This window comes from Trachypithecus francoisi, unplaced genomic scaffold (genome assembly GCF_009764315.1).
Source record: "Trachypithecus francoisi isolate TF-2019V2 unplaced genomic scaffold, Tfra_2.0 Contig01474, whole genome shotgun sequence".
Taxonomy (NCBI): Eukaryota; Metazoa; Chordata; class Mammalia; order Primates; family Cercopithecidae; genus Trachypithecus; species Trachypithecus francoisi.
This window is the reverse complement of record NW_022681435.1, coordinates 938,292-958,065: the sequence shown is the minus strand read 5'-3', so window position 1 is coordinate 958,065 and position 19,774 is coordinate 938,292. Positions and strand designations below refer to the sequence as shown.

General features: G+C 37.2%; 1 protein-coding gene across 25 annotated transcripts in view; it reads left to right on the top strand.

Moving 5' to 3' along the window:
• Window positions 1-19,774, top strand: part of TCF4 (transcription factor 4) — a 369,074-nt gene that overhangs the window by 306,332 nt on the left and 42,968 nt on the right. For all 25 annotated transcript variants that reach the window (XM_033238226.1, XM_033238190.1, XM_033238218.1 and 22 more), the window contains 3 exons: window positions 6,632-6,737; window positions 10,514-10,647; window positions 16,593-16,725. In XM_033238226.1, coding sequence (XP_033094117.1) covers window positions 6,632-6,737; window positions 10,514-10,647; window positions 16,593-16,725 — 373 coding nt within the window. The remainder of the gene's footprint in view (window positions 1-6,631; window positions 6,738-10,513; window positions 10,648-16,592; window positions 16,726-19,774) is intronic.

Below are 19,774 nucleotides of genomic sequence, written 5' to 3'. Positions count from 1 at the left end.
AGCTAAGATCTCAGTATCCTGCCATTCATTACAGTCAACATTTATTGAATAGCAGTTACATGCCTAGCAGGGATACCTAGAACTTGCCTCTCCCACTAGCACTCCAGAAGAGTTCCTGCTTTCCCAGCCTAAAAGAACAGCAAGTCTTACATGAGTTAGGCTTACTGTGATAGCTGTCCTGACAGCGAGTGGCAAACATGGCTCAGTGCCTTCCTCTTGGATGAACATGACTCTACACTGGGACTCCCCAGTACACCTTTTTGTGGTGATGGGAAAGTCCTATGTTGGTGATGTTCAGTATGGTAACCAGTGACTGCATGTGCTGTTGAGAACTTGAAATATGGCTACTATGACTGAGGAACAAAACATTTAATTTTACTTAACTTTGGTTGAGTTTAATTCAAATAACTACATATTACTAATGACTGCCAATTGGACAGCAGCTTTCTAGACCCATTGTTAAAAATAATTATAAGCAACGAGTACCTCTTACGAGATAGAATTAATAATCCTATTTATTGAGTGCCCATGACAGATTAGGAATTATGCTTGACATATATTATCCCTAATCCTCACAACAATGGTTCATTTGACAAATAAGGTAACTGAGGTTCTGAGAGGTAAATTGCTTTGTTATGTCCTTGCAAGGAATTGTGAGAGCTGGAATTTGAACCTAATCGGTCAGACTCCAGAGCTGGGTGATTTCTAGTTTCCTGCCAAATCTGTATATGTGCTGTCTGGAGGCTGTCTCTTCTGAGTACATCTTCTCCTTGTTTATGGGTTAGCTAGCAATGTCTTTATCTTGGTCACATAGGACAATTACAGGGTCCATCTTAACTCTTCTGAATATGGACATATCACTGCACTGGACCCATTCATTTTTCTTTCTTTTTTTTTTTTTTTTTTTTTTTTTGAGGCGGAGTCTCACTCTGTCGCCCGGGCTGGAGTGCAGTGGCTGGATCTCAGCTCACTGCAAGCTCCGTCTCCCGGATTTACGCCATTCTCCTGCCTCAGCCTCCCGAGTAGCTGGGACTACAGGCGCCCGCCACCTCGCCCGGCTAGTTTTTGTATTTTTTACTAGAGACAAGGTTTCACCGTGTTAGCCAGGATGGTCTCGATCTCCTGACCTCGTGATCCGCCCGTCTCGGCCTCCCAAAGTGCTGGGATTACAGGCTTGAGCCACCGCGCCCGGCCTCATTTTTCTTACTGAGACCTATGTCCTTCAAAAAATATTAAGAGTTGAGGGTCCAACCCAGTTTCTTGAATAGTAAGCTAATCACCTACAAGTACATTTTCCCAGTAGATGCTGAGAGAAGCATCAAAGCATATGGGTAGTTCTGTGGACATCAGTGGCACACAGTAAACTCTTGGCAGTTGAGTGTTTAACTGTCGCAGTTGGGAATATTTGTGAACTCTCCCAAGGCCTGAGTTACTGATTGAGCCTAGCTAGTGCTTTGGCGTCTGTGGCACAATTCTGCTTTGCTGTTTTCTGCTTTCCATGGAACATGCAGTAACTCTCTTGAAGGGTCTGAAAGCCTCAATTACAATGTTTCAGTGATTCTGAACTGATTTTTCTTTGGAAATTATATATTCAGATGGTACTGGCAGAGTCACGAAGGGGTAGTAATGTGGAGAAGTAGTAAAGGTCTACTGGACAATCAGTTGGCTACCACCCAACCACATACGGTGATGTGATATGAAGCCGCTTTTCTTTATTCCCTCAGAGTTAAGGTTTCCCCTTTAGGAAGCAGCAGGTTACTTAACATGTACTTGATTTCACCATAACATGCATTATGACATTTTATTTTCTTTTTTCTTTTTCTTTTTTTTTTTTTTTGAGACGGAATCTCGCCCTTTTGCCCAGACTGGAGTGCAATGGCACGATCTCAGCTCACTGCAACCTCCGTCTCCCAGGTTCAAGCAATTCTCCTGCCTCAGTCACCCGAATAGCTGGGATTACAGGTGCCCGCCACCACACCTGGCTAATGTTTTTTTGTATCTTTAGTAGAGATGGGGGTTTCACCATGTTGGCCAGGCTGGTCTCGAACTCCTGACCTCATGATCCGCCCACCTCAACCTCCCAAAATGCTGGGATTACACACGTAAGCCACCACACCTGGCTGACATTTTGTTTTCTTAAAAGGTCATTATCAGACCCCACAAGACTATTTCTATAAACTATGACCCAAGTATAGCCTCATGTTAGTAGCTTAAAATAGATTTTCTTTACCTTTTTTGCCCTTTAAAAGCGAGGAATTATTTTTTAATGGAAAGAGCAGAGACTTTGATGATCAGTTCACATCCTTGCTTTACCCCTGGAAAAATGTGTAACCTGGAAAGATAGCTTAACATTCCTAAGACACATTTGTCCAAATAATAAAAACAATGGCAACAAGACTTCAGTACTAATGTGTAATGTCTGATGTTTTTTGTATGATTAATCTGTGCCAGGTTCCATTCCAGTTTCTTTACACACATTATACCATGTCGTTCTCACAAGAACTTTGCATAGCAGGCATTGTCATTTCTGCTTTACAGGCAGGAACCTGAAGACCAGAGTTAAAAGTAACTGGTCCAAAATTGCCTAGTTAATAAATGGTGGAACTCACGGTCAGACCCAAGCTGGTTTGGGGCAATACACTTGACCTTCTTATGATACGTCAGCCTTGTGAAATAGGAAAGATACTATTAATAATATCCGCCTTGTGTGATCATTTTGAAGGTTAGATATAATGTGTGTGGAACTCCTGCCACCAAAGTTGTTCCACAAGAGGCCCTAAACAAATGAGTAATCATTATTACTTTAAAATGTCCATAAGTGAAACTGATATGCCAAGACCAGTAAAAATGAGAGCCTCATAAGGAAAAGAGTAGGAGGCATACCTTTGTTTCATTTTGTTTGTTGGTTTCTGTGCTTGCTTGTTGTTCTTTTCTGTTAAGCACAGGTTTCATTTAGAAAAAATTAAATTATTATTTCTTTGATGAGTGCAGAAAGAATAGTTGGAAACATTGAATGGAACAGCTAATGTACCATTGTAATACTTCTCAGATTACCAAAAAAAAAAAATTAAATCTGTAAAATGAAAACATTTTTTTACTTTTGTCAGTTCAAAGTTGTGTTATCTAGAGAGTTTTGTTAAACTCAGGATTTCTATATGTATGATTGTCTGCTAAATTCAGGATTAGAAGAGAAGAGATAATGGTGCTAACTTTGCATATTAAATATATTATGTTACTAGTTTTCCATGAAGCTTTTACTCAGCAAATAATTTACTAAGAGGGCTGTGACCTATGAGTTTCACCAAGTCTTTCCATTTGCAGTTTTGACAACAAAAGTTTCACACTTCTTTAGTTACTCTTGTGGGAGAAATCAGAATGCCAGCGATCACCTTGATCTAAGCATATTATTGGAGAAAAATTCAAGGATAGGTATTTGTTTCTCATTAGATTTTCCTCATATTTCATCATTGGGGTCACTCCAATACATGGTACTATAATTTGGAATTTTTATTTCATGTTAGATTGGACTCATTTTCTGGTGTTAGTCATTAAAAATAATTTCAACTCTTTGAAGAGATCTGGGATGTTTGTTATTATTCTGTTGATTAAATGAAGCTATTTTATTTAACAATTGTGTTGTTAAACTTTCTATATACTTAGAATAATAATACCAAAAACTGAATGGATATGAACTTTTCTTATTGAATTTAATGTCAATATCAAATACCTTATTGAAACCCATACTTTGAAAGCTTGATTGAGAAATTGGCAAAAGAGTTAACTGAAGTAAAAATAATGAAGCAGTTCACTGGTCATCCAGGTTATGAAAGATTAAACCATTAGAGATAAACTGAACTGTGAACATTATGATCACGGTGTTTTCATAAATACCATCTATGTCTCTGCCACCATTCTAAATAAAAGTACCCTGTCAAACGGTGAAAAATAAGAGTAATGTTTCTTTGACCATTTCATTATTGAGTTTTCTTATATTTGAAATGTGGGAGGTTGAACTAAAATTCGTTGGTTCCCTTCTCTAAAAAGTTACAGTTATATGTGATATTTATTTATTTATATAAATAAAAATATAGAGCTCTTCCCTTGAAAATAACTTTTGAGATAAGAATGATAAAGTATCTAAACGGAAGATGAATAGAATTGTACCTGATTTGTAAATTATTATATAAAGAAAATGTATAAAATATGTAGAAATTGTCTATACAAAAAACTATAAACAGTGGTCCGTTGCCTATTAACAAAGAGTTTCATCTTATCTAAAAAGTCTTGAATTGGCTACAACAGCAGAAAAATAGAAATTGCATAGTATAATATAACCTAAAAACATTTCAAGCCCGTAGATACTCTTCTCCATGCAGCCAATATTTATGAACTTGGAGTAAGTGACCTACTCTTAGATATTTGAGCTTGATTATAATTCATAGTCAAGGTAGCCTCCTTGTAAATAACCAAAATTAACCAAAGATTTTTCCTTATCTTCCAAAAGCAATGCCAAGTAATTCTATCCAAATTGGAAAAAAAAAAAAAAATTAGGTGTCATCAAATGGTGTTGACATAATGATATATATGTTTAAGGATAATGTAATAGAATATGCAATTTAAAAGTACAGTATATATGAAAAAAATTGATTTTAATTGTTTTAAAACATAAGGCGATTTAATAATGTGGGTCACAGATTCTTTTTAGTTTAATAATAAATATATTGATTTCTGAAATTTGGGGATATTCCATAGTACACTTAGCTTATGCTTATGTTAATACTGAGGCCAGATTGCTGTCAGCCTAATAGCATGTAGATATATTATAGTCACACTACAATCATTCTGTCAGTTTTCAGTTTCCCCTTTTCCCGTGATGTTTCTTTCATCTTGTTAGCTTACTCTCAAGACCTTCTCTAAATACCTTTAGTAGTAATTCACAAACTGTTTGTTAGTTAATAGTTCTCAAGAAAATTCTGAGATTTGGTTGACAGAACTTAGATTGTTTGTTTGTTTTTGGATTCCTAGCCAAAGTTTTATTCTTTGTTTCTTAAAAATACTCAAAAAAAGTTTTTTTCCTTACTGTAAGTCCTCTGGAAATAGAAGCAAATCACCGTTTATACATTTAAAATGTGATGAAAATCACAAAATAAAGTCCAGTGAAATATAGGGCTTATATCCATTAGTGCCTTAAGAAAAATCCCTGTTTTCTAAAGTGTGAGTGGGCTTTTCTGGTTTGTTTTTGTTTTTTTAAAGCTCCAGGACCTCCCAATTTTCAAGGGCACTTTGGGGCATGTGTAGCGTTTATTTGATGTATGGATGTAGATGCATATTTTCCCACATCTGTCTCTGTGGACCTATGCTTTGTGAAATCCTAAACCTTGTATTAATGCTTAGTTGATGATTCATGGTGTTCTGAGAGCAATTATATAATTTTTCTTGGGGTGTTTATTCGATGTGCACTATAAAAAAAATGAGAGTTATTTTTTGGTAACCCTGCACTTGCCTTTTTATTGATGGATTTCTTTTCCTTTTACTGTGACCTGTGAATATCACTGTAGGCTCACTGCCAATTTTGTGAGCTGCTGCCTGCTTCAAAATGGAGGCAGGAAGGTATCCATTTTCATCAAGAGGATGACAGTGTTCCAGTCTTTCTGACCATCTGGAGAGAGGAACTTTGAGAGCAAAAGAAAATGGGGATTTAAAAAAATTGTAGTTAGCAGAAAAGGCAAGGGGGAAAACCAATTGAAGTTAAACTATACCTTATGAATTTGTGCTTTTCTAATATGCTGTCCTGTTTAAAGAAAACATAAACAAGAAAATACACAGGCTATTTTTATAAAGAATTGGTTTCCCAAGTCTCATGAGTATTAGTAAATGAATGTAAGTAAATTAGGTTTTTGGCACACTTTTTAAGTTTATTGTACACACAAATATAATAAGCACAAAAAAGGAGGGCTCCCTCCTCCCACTTCTTTTGCACACACTGATTGTTGGTGGTCTTATGTAGATCCAGGCTTTTAATGGCCTTTTTCATGCATCTCTGCAAAAAGCTGACACTGTGGGAATTTAATATTCTAAGATATATTTATCATTTTCCGTGGTTTGAATAGTTCATTTGTGTTCTCTGTCTTTCCCTCTGTCTCTCTCTCTCTCTCTCTGTCTGCTCCCCCCTCCCCTGCCTACCTCCTCTCTGTAAAAGTAAAAATTTTAATTGAAAGGTAGAGTTTTTACTCTACCATTTGAAGAGGTTTGATGCATGTCTTTCTGTTTTTACCTGTTTTACATGCTTATGGGCCATCTGTGTTTAGAAGAAAAAGAAAGAAGTGCTTAGACTCACAGAATTACCCTATGGGCATTATACAGCGTATTTACAGCTAGACATGGTTTACATCGACTGGAATATAACACACCTGGTTATTTTCTATTCACACAAATACACTGAGCTTTTGTTTTGTTTTGTTTTGTTTTGTTTTTAGCGTGTTCAGAAAGGGCACTTTTTCTAGGGTTTGCTCAGATTTAAACTGGAAAGGGTAGAAAGGTAGCACTTTCTGCCTACTTCTTATAAAAGAGTGGAGCTTGAGATGCTTTGGTCAATGCAAAAAGCAAAACTCAGTTGGTTCTTTCTCCTCAGGTCTATGCTCCATCAGCAAGCACTGCCGACTACAATAGGGACTCACCAGGCTATCCTTCCTCCAAACCAGCAACCAGCACTTTCCCTAGCTCCTTCTTCATGCAAGGTAAGATGCTGCTGCTTCTGAGGGAAAGGCCACAGGGTAGCATTTTCCTGGGTCACTTAATGTCGCAGATAGGGCAAAAGAAGTGGAATAGTAGACACGTGTAGAATTTTTGAAGTCATACTCTTCTTAGAAATTTAATTCCTTAAAAATTGATTATTAATTAAAACTGTACGAGGCCTTTCTTTACAATTAAACCCCTTTGAGCAGTAATGGGTTAAGATTAGATTGATCTGCTTCACTTAGAGCCGATGCTCCTGCTGGTCTTCCACGCATGACCAACCATTTCAGCATATTCACCATCCCCAAGACGATGTAGCTGTTAGTTTAGAAGTGGTTCATCTCCATGTATGTTTAGAACATCCTGGATTTAGCCAGCTGGGAGCAAGTTGGCCTAATGTATAACCTTATGTAAAATTTTCATCCACTTACTAATTCGTAGGTAAGAACAAGGCTCCAAGATGAAGTAACCTACCACAGACTGGAATATTACATGGTGAAAGTTCTGTCCCAACATAGTAACTGGTTTAGGATAAAAGACCCAACTTTTGGGGGAGAAGACAAATATAGAAAATACGGAATTGTCCAGTATGTTTAAATACATGGATGTGTGTCCCTACCCTGAGCTTTTAGTCTTGCCACGGATAGCGTATCCCTTTCTGCTGCTCAAAAAAGACCAAGATGTGACCGAGTGCAGTGGCTCATGCCTGTAATCCCAACACTTTAGGAGGCCAAGGTGGGTAGATCACAAGGTCGGGATATTGAGATTATCCTAGCCAATATGGTAAAAGCCCGTCTCTACTAAAAATACAAAAAATTATCTGGGTGTAGTGGTGTGCGCCTGTAGTCCCAGCTACTCAGGAGGCTGAGGCAGGAGAATGGCGTGAACCCGGGAGGCAGAGCTTGCAGTGAGCCGAGATTGCACCACTGTACTCCAGCCTGGGCAACAGAGCGAGATTCCTTCTCAATAAATAAATAAATAAATAAATAAATTTTTTAAAAGACCAAGATGTTTGAAATGACAGCAGCTACTTCAAGAATGAACCACTTGGAGGATGCTACTAAGGACTCCATCCTGATATGTGTGTGGCACTTATTTCTACTGTAATTATCTTGTTACCAAGTTAATGCCCTGAATTTAGATGAGGAATTTACCAAGAACCTCTGTGTGCAAAAATTTAACTCTTTTTGCCCAGGTATGAAAACCTTATTTGTATAAGCCTTGTCTACGGGCCATGGGTTTTCTTTCTTTATGCACCTCTAGGAAGGGCCATGTCACAGGAAGGGGAGCACATTTGGGGCAGAGAGTACCAGGGAAGCAGCCTGATTATAGTGGACACACTCAAAGTCATTCTCATTAAAAGATACTAATCTTCCTTCCCTTCAGTGTGTTAGCTGTTTTAGTTTGTTAGTTCACATGTGAAATTCCACGGAAATTTATAAAATTGGGTGGAATGGCTCTCTTAGGAATAGAGAGAATTTGTTCCACACATAATAGAGCTCATGTGTCAGAAGTCCTTTATCTTTGTGACCCATCCTAGGTGTAACTCTCAAAGGGACACAGCAGGCTATGTCACCTGGGTGCATTTTGTGCCATGACGAAAAGCTTATCACCTTCAGCTGTAAACAGTAGCTACCTCAGCTTCAGTCCCCTCTTTTGTGAGCAGTGGGAGATACTGTCCTACAGGTGTTTACAGAGATTGGCAGCTCAAGGATCCATTATGCAAAACAGATTTCGATTGAAAAAATTGGTGGAAGGATACATTTCTTCTATCTGCCCAGGAAAGTGACTTTCTCAAAGGGTGCACATTGCTGGGTAGGCCAGGTAGATTAAATCAGTAGGCTCCTTTCCCTAGCAGACCACCCAAAATATGGGGAACAAATTTGGTTCTCTGCATATGCACACCCGAAAAGCAAAAAAAAAAAAAAAAAAAATTGAGTTGACATTTATGATGAGCACAATTAATTTGCACACATCTAATTCTATTCTTTCAAAACAACATTATACCAAGATCATGGGATGTGATAAATATTAATTTACTGTGAAAAGCATAATTTATGTAAAATATGTATTTTTATAAGTCTGCATCAAGCAGAGTATTCTGTGTTAACAGTCCTAAATGCATTGCCACCCAGTGTATCACATTGTCAGGAGACTTTTGTTCAGTGATATATGTTTTCAATTTATTTGTCATATGTGCCATCTATTTAGAATGTTAGTGGTCTTGAACTTCATATTTTAATTTAAGGTGATATTTAAACCTTCGTAATCTAAGGACAAAAGCTCAAGTACATGAATGATAACTTTTTAAAAATCCTGTGTTTTCACATCGTGGCCACAGAAGCAGTTGCATCACGATCCTGTCCCATATCAGCTTCCCTTCAGTAGAGGGGTACTTGGTGCCCTGAGAATTCAATACTTGAAGGAATATGCAATTAAGGTGAAAGATATTCAGAAACTGTCTGGGGCATATTGTAATCTCACTACTGTGGCCTCTTATTTTTAACTTCTATTTCCATCTTCTAGTTAAAACTCTGAAGTTGTCAAAATCACAGACATGATTTTGCTTGCGTGGTTCTTAAAGAGAAGAATCTACAAACTGTACCCCCCAATCTGAAATGAGTCCAGTTCCAAAATTCTAACTTCTGGATTTAAGAACTCAGTGAAAAAGAGCTTCGTGAAATACAGTGTCAGATTTAACTTTTCTATTTCCTAACTTTTTAATAGGCCTTTATTAAATAAAATGTTCTGGTAAAAATAATCTTATTTTCAAGGAAGCAATATCTGCTATACATTTAACAGCCAGCTGATGGCCTGGTATATACCTAGTACTCAATGCTTTTTGTTAAAGTATTGAAAAAAAGAAAAAAATGAATGAATTTAGCAGTAATATAGATCTTCTTTTCCCTTAAGCTTGGGAAACCAAACCTAAACAATAGCAATTATTAATAATAACCTGTAGGTCAACAGGCCCAGAGAATGAAAAAATCTGTAGGGATGTTTTTAATAGTGGTGTTAACAAAAGGTTAACCTCATATTGAAAGATACTTTATATAATTTTAAACCTCTATAATTCATAAATCATTTTATAAAATCCAGAAACTCTCTTTGAGTTATCTGTATTATAATAGCCACCTAGTGCATGTGTGTACCCTTTGGATTGCTACTGAAGGTTTAAGATAGCTATATACCTATACGCCAAAAAATACAAATAAAATATCCTAAGAACTATATATTTGAGATTCATCTTCTCTATATGCCATAATATAATTAAAATTCCAACTTTAATTCTATTGCGTATGTTAAAAATGAAATTAAACATTTTCAACCTAAGATTTTTTAAAATTAATACTTCTTTATATGCTTTTAAAACTTGTCAACTTTGTAATTTCTCAAATACTTTTCACCCCAAAGTTTAGGAACAATTTAACTTTTTAGTTGGTTTTCAAAGAAAAAAGGGTTAGAAGACTTCTAAGAAATGTTTCCTTTAGCAGCGGTAATTACCTTGCTGACTTGACATAATTCATGGTAGAAGTATGCTCTGTTGTTCATTTACAGTTGAATTTTTACCAAGAACACGTTGACTTTGTTAAGTGTTTATATTTGACAATATAGAGCCATTTGGGAAGAAATGATGACTGTCTTCTGATGTAATCAGCTAACAAACACAAAGATGAATAACACAACAGGCAGTCATTTTCAAGTATATGAAAAAACCCTATTCTATAAGGCAAGGCTGAATGCCTCAGAAAGTCATGGTTCTCTTTGTCCTTTACAGATGGCCATCACAGCAGTGACCCTTGGAGCTCCTCCAGTGGGATGAATCAGCCTGGCTATGCAGGAATGTTGGGCAACTCTTCTCATATTCCACAGTCCAGCAGCTACTGTAGCCTGCATCCACATGAACGTTTGGTAAGGCAGACATACACGATAATGGGAATATCACAGCTAGTTTATTGTACCTCATCCTCTGTCTTTCCGTGCATGTACACAAGGACTCTGCAAATAAGTGCAAAAATGGCACACACCCATTGTTCTTAAGTTGTATTCTTTCTGTGATCAGAGACATAACAGGATCAGATCACCTTTGTAAATCTTTCCAGATTCTCTCTGGCATTGTTCTTTTGTTTATTGTGTTTTGCACTGTGCCTTCTTTATCACAATGTCAGCTTCCTTGAGTACATAAATAGATACTTATTTAACTTGCAGAATCTTAACATGGTGGTTCCTGGTCATTTTTTTGCTATCTGTGGTTTCAAAGGATGTACTGCAGAGGGCAAAGTGATGGTCAGTAGGTTATATGCATCACCCAGGAGCATTTCATTTCCCCTTGACTGGCTTATGTCAGCTTTGGCCTGTTGTGATGTATCCAAAAGAAGGAGTTTATATTTTCTGTAGACTTCCATCAGTAAGAGAAACCATGAGGTTTCTACATAGATCAGATTCCCATTTTTCAGTATTTTAATTCCCATCCTAGCCTGCCACTCATACTGTGTTTTGCCTCACTCCAGGTGAAAACTGCTGGGCTCTAGAATGTTAAGTCTTTCATTACTAAACGTTTGCACTCTGTCCATCACCTACATTCATCTACTATAGTATGCCTCTTTATCCTGAAGAAAACAACTCAACTGACTTTCTTCTAGCCTTAAATATCACCACAGCCCAGAATCCACTGTTGAACTTAAGTCTGTCATTAAAGGGAGGAAAGAGCCTAGATCTTGAGTGAGATTTGGGATGCAGATAAGATGAAATTTGAATCCCTTGTGCAAGAACATAGCTTAATATGTGAACCTCAAATCCTACAAATGTGAAAGCATATGGGAAATCCAGTGATCCTAGGTGATACTTACACCACTACTCTTCATCTTGCATTTGTCCCTTTTTCTTCTTCTCGTATCCACACGTAGGTTTCTTTCTCTGTTCTGATAAAGGAAGTCATTCTGGATTCACATGGTCTTTGCTCTCTTTTGCTTAGCCAGTACATATAAGAAATAGGATCCGATATCCTACTCCAATAATCAAAAAAATTCCAGAAGTTAATTAAGATTTCTGATATCCTTGAAAATCCATATTTAGTTGTTCCTAGTGGTGGAGATGCCTTAGTAGTCAATTAGTCTGTACATTCCTGAGAGGCAAACAATGGAAATGGAATGGGCCTTTTTGTATCACCTCCCAAGACTGAATGTGTAAATCACAAACTCTCTCACATTTCAGCACATTTCCAGTAAATAGCAGATGACTTGTTTTCAAATTTTCTCTTCACCCACCTCCTATTTGGAGATATTAGAGTGAAAGCTTAGAGAAATAGCAACTGTATCAACTATTATTATGCTAGAATTCGTTTTGGCTAAAATTTTCATTTCTCCACCATCATTTTCCACTTCTCTGGGAACTCATCGTCAAAACTATATGTGTCCTATGAGCAAGGAAAGTTTTGATTACAAATAAAAGTTTTAGGCACTATACCAGCATGTTGGAATTTCAGTTCTTTTAAGAGTTGCCCATTTGACGTTAATTTTTCTTCCCTTCTGTGTTTCTTTCTTTTCCTGTCATGCTCGAGAGTTTTGAGTTAGGCGATTTGATTTTATCCTAGTCCAGTTCACTGCTTGGGAAGCAGCTTTAAAATGTGCTTCCATGCACAAAGAGTGTAATTTCAAAATGGAAACCAACTATATTCCTTTTAGAAAAAGTCTTACAGAACCAAAACAATATTATCAACCAGAGAGAAAATAGCATTTTGAAGTAGTAACCCAATAAGCTATATCAGAAGCTATATTTGCAATGCCATTTACCTATCACAAAACACAGGATTTTCATTTTTCATCTGATCAGTTAACAGATTTCAGAGAATAGAATTTTTGTTTTAAAGGGGACATGAATAAGCTATCTTGTAATGTATACTAATGAATTTTCCCACAGTTAGTGAAACTATTGAATTATTGTATCTAGTTATCATTGTAGTTGCAGTATTTAACCATCTGAAAATCTTTTACTGAAGTGGCTTAGAAGAATCTGACACTGAGAATACTTTGAATATACAGTAGCAGTTGGTGTCCTTTCAGTTGAAAATAATGGTAGTTCCTTATAATTTTATTCTTAGCATCTGGCTAGCCCCATACTAAACAAAGGGATAGTTTAAGAAAAAGCTAAGTGCTGTTCCTGGATTATTTGGGGGATAATTTGGCCAAGTTGATATTCTCTCTAAAGATAAAACATTTTAAAAACATCATTGCCGTCATCACTTTAGGCCATGTTATAACAGAATGTGTAATTATAAAGCTTCAGATCCACATACTTCAGTAGCAACTGTCGAGTTACTGATGTTTAATCTTTAAATCCCCTTTACAGTTTTAGCCTGTCCAACAGAATCCCACAGCTAATCATTACTGTGTTACAGATACCCACACAAAATCACTCAGATGAATGGAGTTTGCGGTTAAGCTTTGGAATGGGTTGTTGTAGATGATTTTACGTTTGGAATGACTTGGCAGGGTTCTTTTTAAGAACAGGATAGAGTCCTCACTGTCTGGCATGATTTAGGCATGGTCTTTGCACTACAGGGCGAAACAGTCCTAGGAATCTGGAACGTTCCTTTAAAGGAAGTTCTGTTGTCTTTTATTTTTTTGGAACATAAACCCTTACTTCAGTAATTCTCAACTGATGGCAGTTTTTCCCTTTGGGGAACGTTTGGCAATGTCTGGGGACATTTTCATTGTTACAACTAGGGACTAGATGCTACTGGAATCCAGTGCGTAGAGGCTAGGGGTGCTGGTAAACATGATGTCATATACGGGAGAGCTTCCACAGCAAAGAATTACCTGGCACAAAAGATCAGTAGTGCCAAGGTTGCGAAATCCTGCCCAAACCCAAAGCATGATTTTATTCTTATTTATATGTACCAGTTATTATATTTTTCTAATCTTTGAATTATCAACCAGTATATCACTAATGGAAACATTTCCAACAGTTACTTTGTTAATAGACACAAAATACACTACTCTTGGGCATCACAAGTTAAAATGAACGAATAGTAGGCATGTAAAGCCTCACACTTTGTCACAGTCCTCATGTCCTTTGTAGCAAGCAGGAAAGACAGTAATAGCTGGATTGAGAGACTAAGAGGACCTCTTATAGTTGATCCCTAAATCCTCTAAAAGAGACATTATTCTCTGGTGTATTTATTACATCTCTGAATGACAGTAGTTTTCAAGATAGTGTTTAGTGTAAAATAATCTAGTTATAAATCTCATTAGTTTATTTCAGCATCTAATTTTCTATGAATCTCTAAAAATAACTGATTTACATGGATTCCATTGGTTTCCATCTTTATAATCTATGGGGATTAATTTTTCCTTTTATTCTGTGAACTCAGCATTAACCCTTCATCAAATCCCAAATTACTGCCCATTTTACGGAAAGTTAAAAGGGCCCAAAGATTCTCACCAATGTGATTATCTGTTTTGTTTTGTTTCATCTTCTGATTATTATAGTTAGTTAAATATTTATAATTCTTTTCCTCTTCTTTTGATTTTTGTACATTTCGGACTGATTTGTGGTTCGTCTGTTCTTCAGAAATTCCACATGGAATTGGACTGTGTAGAAGTGAAGTTAAACTTAGTCATCTCTTTGTTGTTGTTGTTGTTGTTGTTGTTGTTGTTTGAGATGGAGTCTTGCTCTGTCGCCCAGGCTGGAGTGCAGTGGCGCAATCTCGGCTCACTGCAAACTCTGCCTTCCAGGTTCACACCATTCTCCTGCCTCAGCCTCCCAAGTAGTTAGGACTACAGGCGCCTGCCACTGAGCCTAGCTAATTTTTTGTATTTTTGGTAGAGACGGGGTTTCACCGTGGTCTTGATCTCCTGACCTCGTGATCTGCCTGCCTCGGCCTCCCAAATTGCTGAGATTACAGGCATGAGCCACCGCGCCCAGCCTGTCATCTGTTTTTTTGTTCTTTTTTCCACATTCTGTTTCTTTTCCTCCATTTTTTTTATAGTGTTTACCTCTATAGCAGAAATAACTCTATCCCTGCTAAGCTTTCAGATTAGCTGTACTATGGAATGGGCCCACTATATTTTTCATTGGAGAAAATTCCATGGACTACCTTGGGCATTCATTAAATGGCAAGTAGAAATTAGTTTAACAGGTAGCCTAAGGAATTTTGGGGTCAAGGAAAGAAAGAGGTCTGTGGAATTTAAAAATTTGAAAGGCATTCTCAGGAACTTGGAAAGATGTAAAGGCATCATCTCAACTTTTTTACTGACGTCCTTAAGTTGGGCTGTTTTTGTTTTCCAGAGGTAATATTTTCAAAAACATTCATGCATCATTGAAAATCCTACCTCTAATACATAGATTCATTTCCTTAGACTAGTTGGCTCTCAAATAAGTTATACTTCAATCCACTGTTTATTAAATTCTAACTGTTAACCAATTGTTCATTGAGCATATGGTATAATTATGTGTTCAGTAGTTAGCCGCAGGTTGTGGGATGCAGAACTATAAGCTCTATGCCTTTAAATAGTTTACAATATAGGTGAAAATACATTAGAAAGAGCAAGAAATGAAAAGCAAAATATAATTAAGTGTTAAAGAGCATAGTGCAGAATGTAAGTGCATTAGGGACCCAGAGAGAAGAGATGATGGAAGAGTTGGAGGTAGTTAGGGACTCTTCAAGAAAGAGGTAGAATTCAAGATGGATCTCACAGAGTAAATAGGGCAACACTCAAGAGACTATCATTTCATTCCTCATGAGTAAATGCTTGGGTTTTAAATACTCGTGACTATCAGCATCATATTCAGTCTCTAATTTTGAAATAAACAATTTTAAGAGCATTTCCAATAATGATATAAGACTCATAGTCCATTAATATATTGCATATGAAGAAAAAGTGTATTTTAGCTTTAATACTTTACATAACATATTCAGATACCTATGAGAATAACTTTTGAAGCTGCTTTTTATCAAAATAGCTCAGCACGTTTTTGTAAATTACTGTGTCCATTTTAGTGATCTGTTCATTCCCAAGCAGATGGGTGGATTGCAACTAATTTGCCACCTTACAGGCACTGTGGCATACCCAGGAAAGGCAGCTTATTTGGAAAACTAATGTAACAATTAAACTCAAAGCAGAGTCTTAAACCAAATGATTCTGTAAAGATGTTGTTCTTTCATTGCCAGCTATATGAGGATTGCTTGTAGGTGGGGCATGTAAAGAAAGGACTCAAACCAAAATAAGTCATGTGGTCCTAATTTAATTCAGTATAGTCAATGATTACATATTGATGAGTAAGAGAGATATTTAACCATTAGTGCTTTTTAAATTTTTTATTTACTAAATTTTATTGTTGCTGGGATTCAAAAAAAAATAATTTAATTTGGGAAGAAGAAGATTGGAAACTGGTTAGTCTGTGACATTTAGTTTCAAGAAGGTCAGGATGAAATGTAATATAAGCCCTGTGGATCATAATGTTGTTTTATTCATTATATAGTGGAATCTTTACCACTTGATCAGCAGGCCACATAAAAAAATTAATAGTAGAGTGGTCTTTTATGCCGCTGAAACCCTGGAGATGATTTTAAACAGTAATCTGCAGATTTCAAGACAGTGATCATTTCTCAGTGCCCCTCATTGCCATTATATTCCTCCACAGTTGATGCAAACCCAAGCTAACTATGTTTCTGTATAACTTATTATTTGAAAAATGAAAGCTGTCAGATCTAAGCAAGATATATTCTTGGCTATTTTGAAATTCTAAAAGCTGTCTCCATTGTAAAATAGAGAGTTGTGAGAAAAGTATTTGAAAATAACTCACTGAATACCTTATGATTAAATATGGCCACCTTTTTCTGCTTCTTGCTATAGAGCTATCCATCACACTCCTCAGCAGACATCAATTCCAGTCTTCCTCCGATGTCCACTTTCCATCGTAGTGGCACAAACCATTACAGCACCTCTTCCTGTACGCCTCCTGCCAACGGGACAGACAGTATAATGGGTGAGTCACAGAAATGCCAATTCTGATACTGACAATCGGAGTCAGGGTTTAATCATCAAGGACCTCTTTTTCCCTTTCATAACTGAATAGCAATTAGGCAATAAATATTAGTCACATAACAGAATGAACACACAAATGAACCAATCAGAAGTAAAATCACTGGCTTGAGCATAACCATATTTTTGGTCACAAGACACTGAAATTTAACTACGTTCTCCGTCGCAAGTCATTAGATTGAACAAGGATTCAAACAGACCAAAACTATCTTGTTCCTCACATTCAAAAAGAGTGAACAAAGTCATAAGACGAGACTAGTGAGACTAGGAGCTACAAAGCAGAATAACTCTTAATGGTAGTTATCAACCACTTCCCAAAAATCCAGTCATTGTGCTAGGCTTTTATCCATGGTGTGTCATGTCTTCCTAGGACTGGTTAATGTGAAATTCTCAGGTGACTGATAATAACTCCATGAGGTTAATCTTCTGGAGAATGTGACACTGTGGAGTCCCTCAGAGGGGAAGAAGTATGTGTTCACTTATGAGAGAGGAGATGCCTGGGTATCAGTTGGCCAGAAATTATTTGTTGCTGCTTTTAATGAATTAATTTATTTATTTTTACCAAGAACATTTACCAATAAGTTAAGATTCAAGAAGAACGCTGCCCCCATGAACTGAGCCATCATACTCTCATTTATCGTGATGTTCACTGTGGTCTTTTCCACAGGACAGGTGGTTCCCCGATCAGCATTCCCACTTCGAGGAATGAACTGGACTGGATGTCCAGCTGCCCCTGGAGGGTAGAGGTGGAGTTGGTGGGGAGATAGCTGCCTGCTTCTGAACCAGCTTTGACACCTTGTTGTTCAGATGAGCAGCAAGCTTAGTGCACCAGGGTCTTGTTAAAACCTGACTTCTCAGGTGGTCACTTTCTGTGGTTCTAGCTCAAACTAACTCCTTTCTTGGCCTGAATGTCACTCTTAGAGGGTCAATAGGGAGAATACTAAGTGTATGTCTTTGAGAGAAGATTGCGCAACAGAATAATGCTGCTGTTGAGTCCTCTTAGCTCTTTGTACTTGTTTTCTTTCGAGAGTGTGTAGAATTTGGGGAAGTGCCGTGAATCACTTACGTAGGAACGTTTTTCATGAAGGAGGAGAGATGTGTTTTGAAACGCTGGAAATATAATTTCTGCCTCAATAATGCCCTCCCTGCTTATTCAATAATATACTTCACACTTGAGATGAGCCATCTCGAAACCTCTCCACTCCACTATCATGTCTAAGAAGCAAGTTGAGGAGAGAGTTTCCATTTTTTTTAACTTTTCCTAACCAAGCTTCTACAAATATGTTGCATCAGTTTGACCTTGGAGAGCTACAGACAGAGGTCACGTGGGGAAGTTTGTTAGCTATCAATGCAGTTTTGGCAGATTTGAAAAACAAGAAGAAAGAAAGCAGTGCAGAACTGAAAGAGTGAGAAAAGCATATTTCACTTCAGTGTGGTTTGACAAATGGAAAGCCCCTTTCTGCAGTCATGAGGTCTGGTTATGAAGAAGGATGACCGGTCATTCATCCTTTTACATGACAGATTTCCTGTCTACTTGTGGTTTGAGTAATTTTCTTTTTTAGAAAGGTATGAAGGTGGAGGAGAACCTTGAGTTGAGGAAAACATATTTAGGCGCTGTTTGAAAAAAAGTTTTTCTGATTGATTTGCAAAACAGTCCTCTTGAGAGAGAGGCACTATGACTTGGAAAGGACATATCAGGAAATGGGGTGGTTATCTCCATGAGCTGTAGACAGCTTAGCCACAACTCTCAGTGGGAATGAGTTTTGCTTGGTTTTAGCTGGTCATTGTCATTAGTTTGTGGATGAACCGGAGAATCCACTTGTTGATCTAGCCAGAGTGGAGCAGTAGGTGACTTCTATATGCTGAGAATAGGCTTAACTTATTAAAAACCATAGGGCCTTATTTAGGGGTCTTGACAATAATAAAAGCGCTATAATTTAAAAACAAAAGTATGAGATTTTTAGAACTCAGGAAAGGGCTTTCTAGAAATTTATTTCATACATTATTTTACAATAATGGATGTACTTGTCAAAATCCACCAGCAGAATGATAAAAAGATGCATAATCTTTCAGGAAATAGGTAGACATGGTAATTCAGCATTTTGGAGGAGCAAACCTTTATTGTTATGCATAAATACAGATACTACTTTAAGGTTACTTTAAGGGAGAACATTCGAGAATGCTTTTCTTTAAAATAATATTTTCACCAATTGCGTACATGAAAATGCAGAGGAAAATTTAAGCATAATAAGCCTTAGTATTGCGTGATGTCTGAGTGGCCCACGTTTTTTCACATTTAAGTTCTCTTAGGCTTTGATTTGATTTTTCGAGTGTGGTAGAAGTCAGTGATGGCAGTGTGTCTGTATAACAAGAAGAGAAGCTTTCTCTTCCGATGTTAGTGATACTTCCCTAACAAACAGTATGGATTAATAGGATACATCTGCAGACTTTTGAAAATATTTGGCATATACTCACTCATTCTGAAACGCAGGAAGTAAAGAAATATTACGTTGCCTGTATCTCAAAGAACAAACAGAGCTAATTAAATAATTGGCAAATAGGGAACACATAGCCTGACACATGTTTGAGATTACACACGATTCTGTAGAAAATGACTGTAAGCAATACTAATGCCTTAAGAATGGGGTTCAAGCACTAACACATGGACATCACATTTTTCACGTTTTCTTGGTAAAAAGTTGCAAGACAGTGCAGTCTTTTCATACAGGGTGTTGATACCTTAGGAAGCTGCCTTTTCAGTTTAGAAGAGGGCTGCTGCCCTTCATCTCAGTGTCATGTTATGTCTTTCTGGTGGTCAGCAGTCATCCTGAACTGACACAAGAACAACGCAGTGCATGTGGGGTGAGATACAAGCTCTAGAACTCTCAGAAAGGAACCTCTCTGTAACCACATTCCCTTTCTTCTTCTTCTTCTTCTGTCCTCTGCATCTCAAAGATGGAAGATGTCCACTGAGGTTTACTATTTGTTTGGCT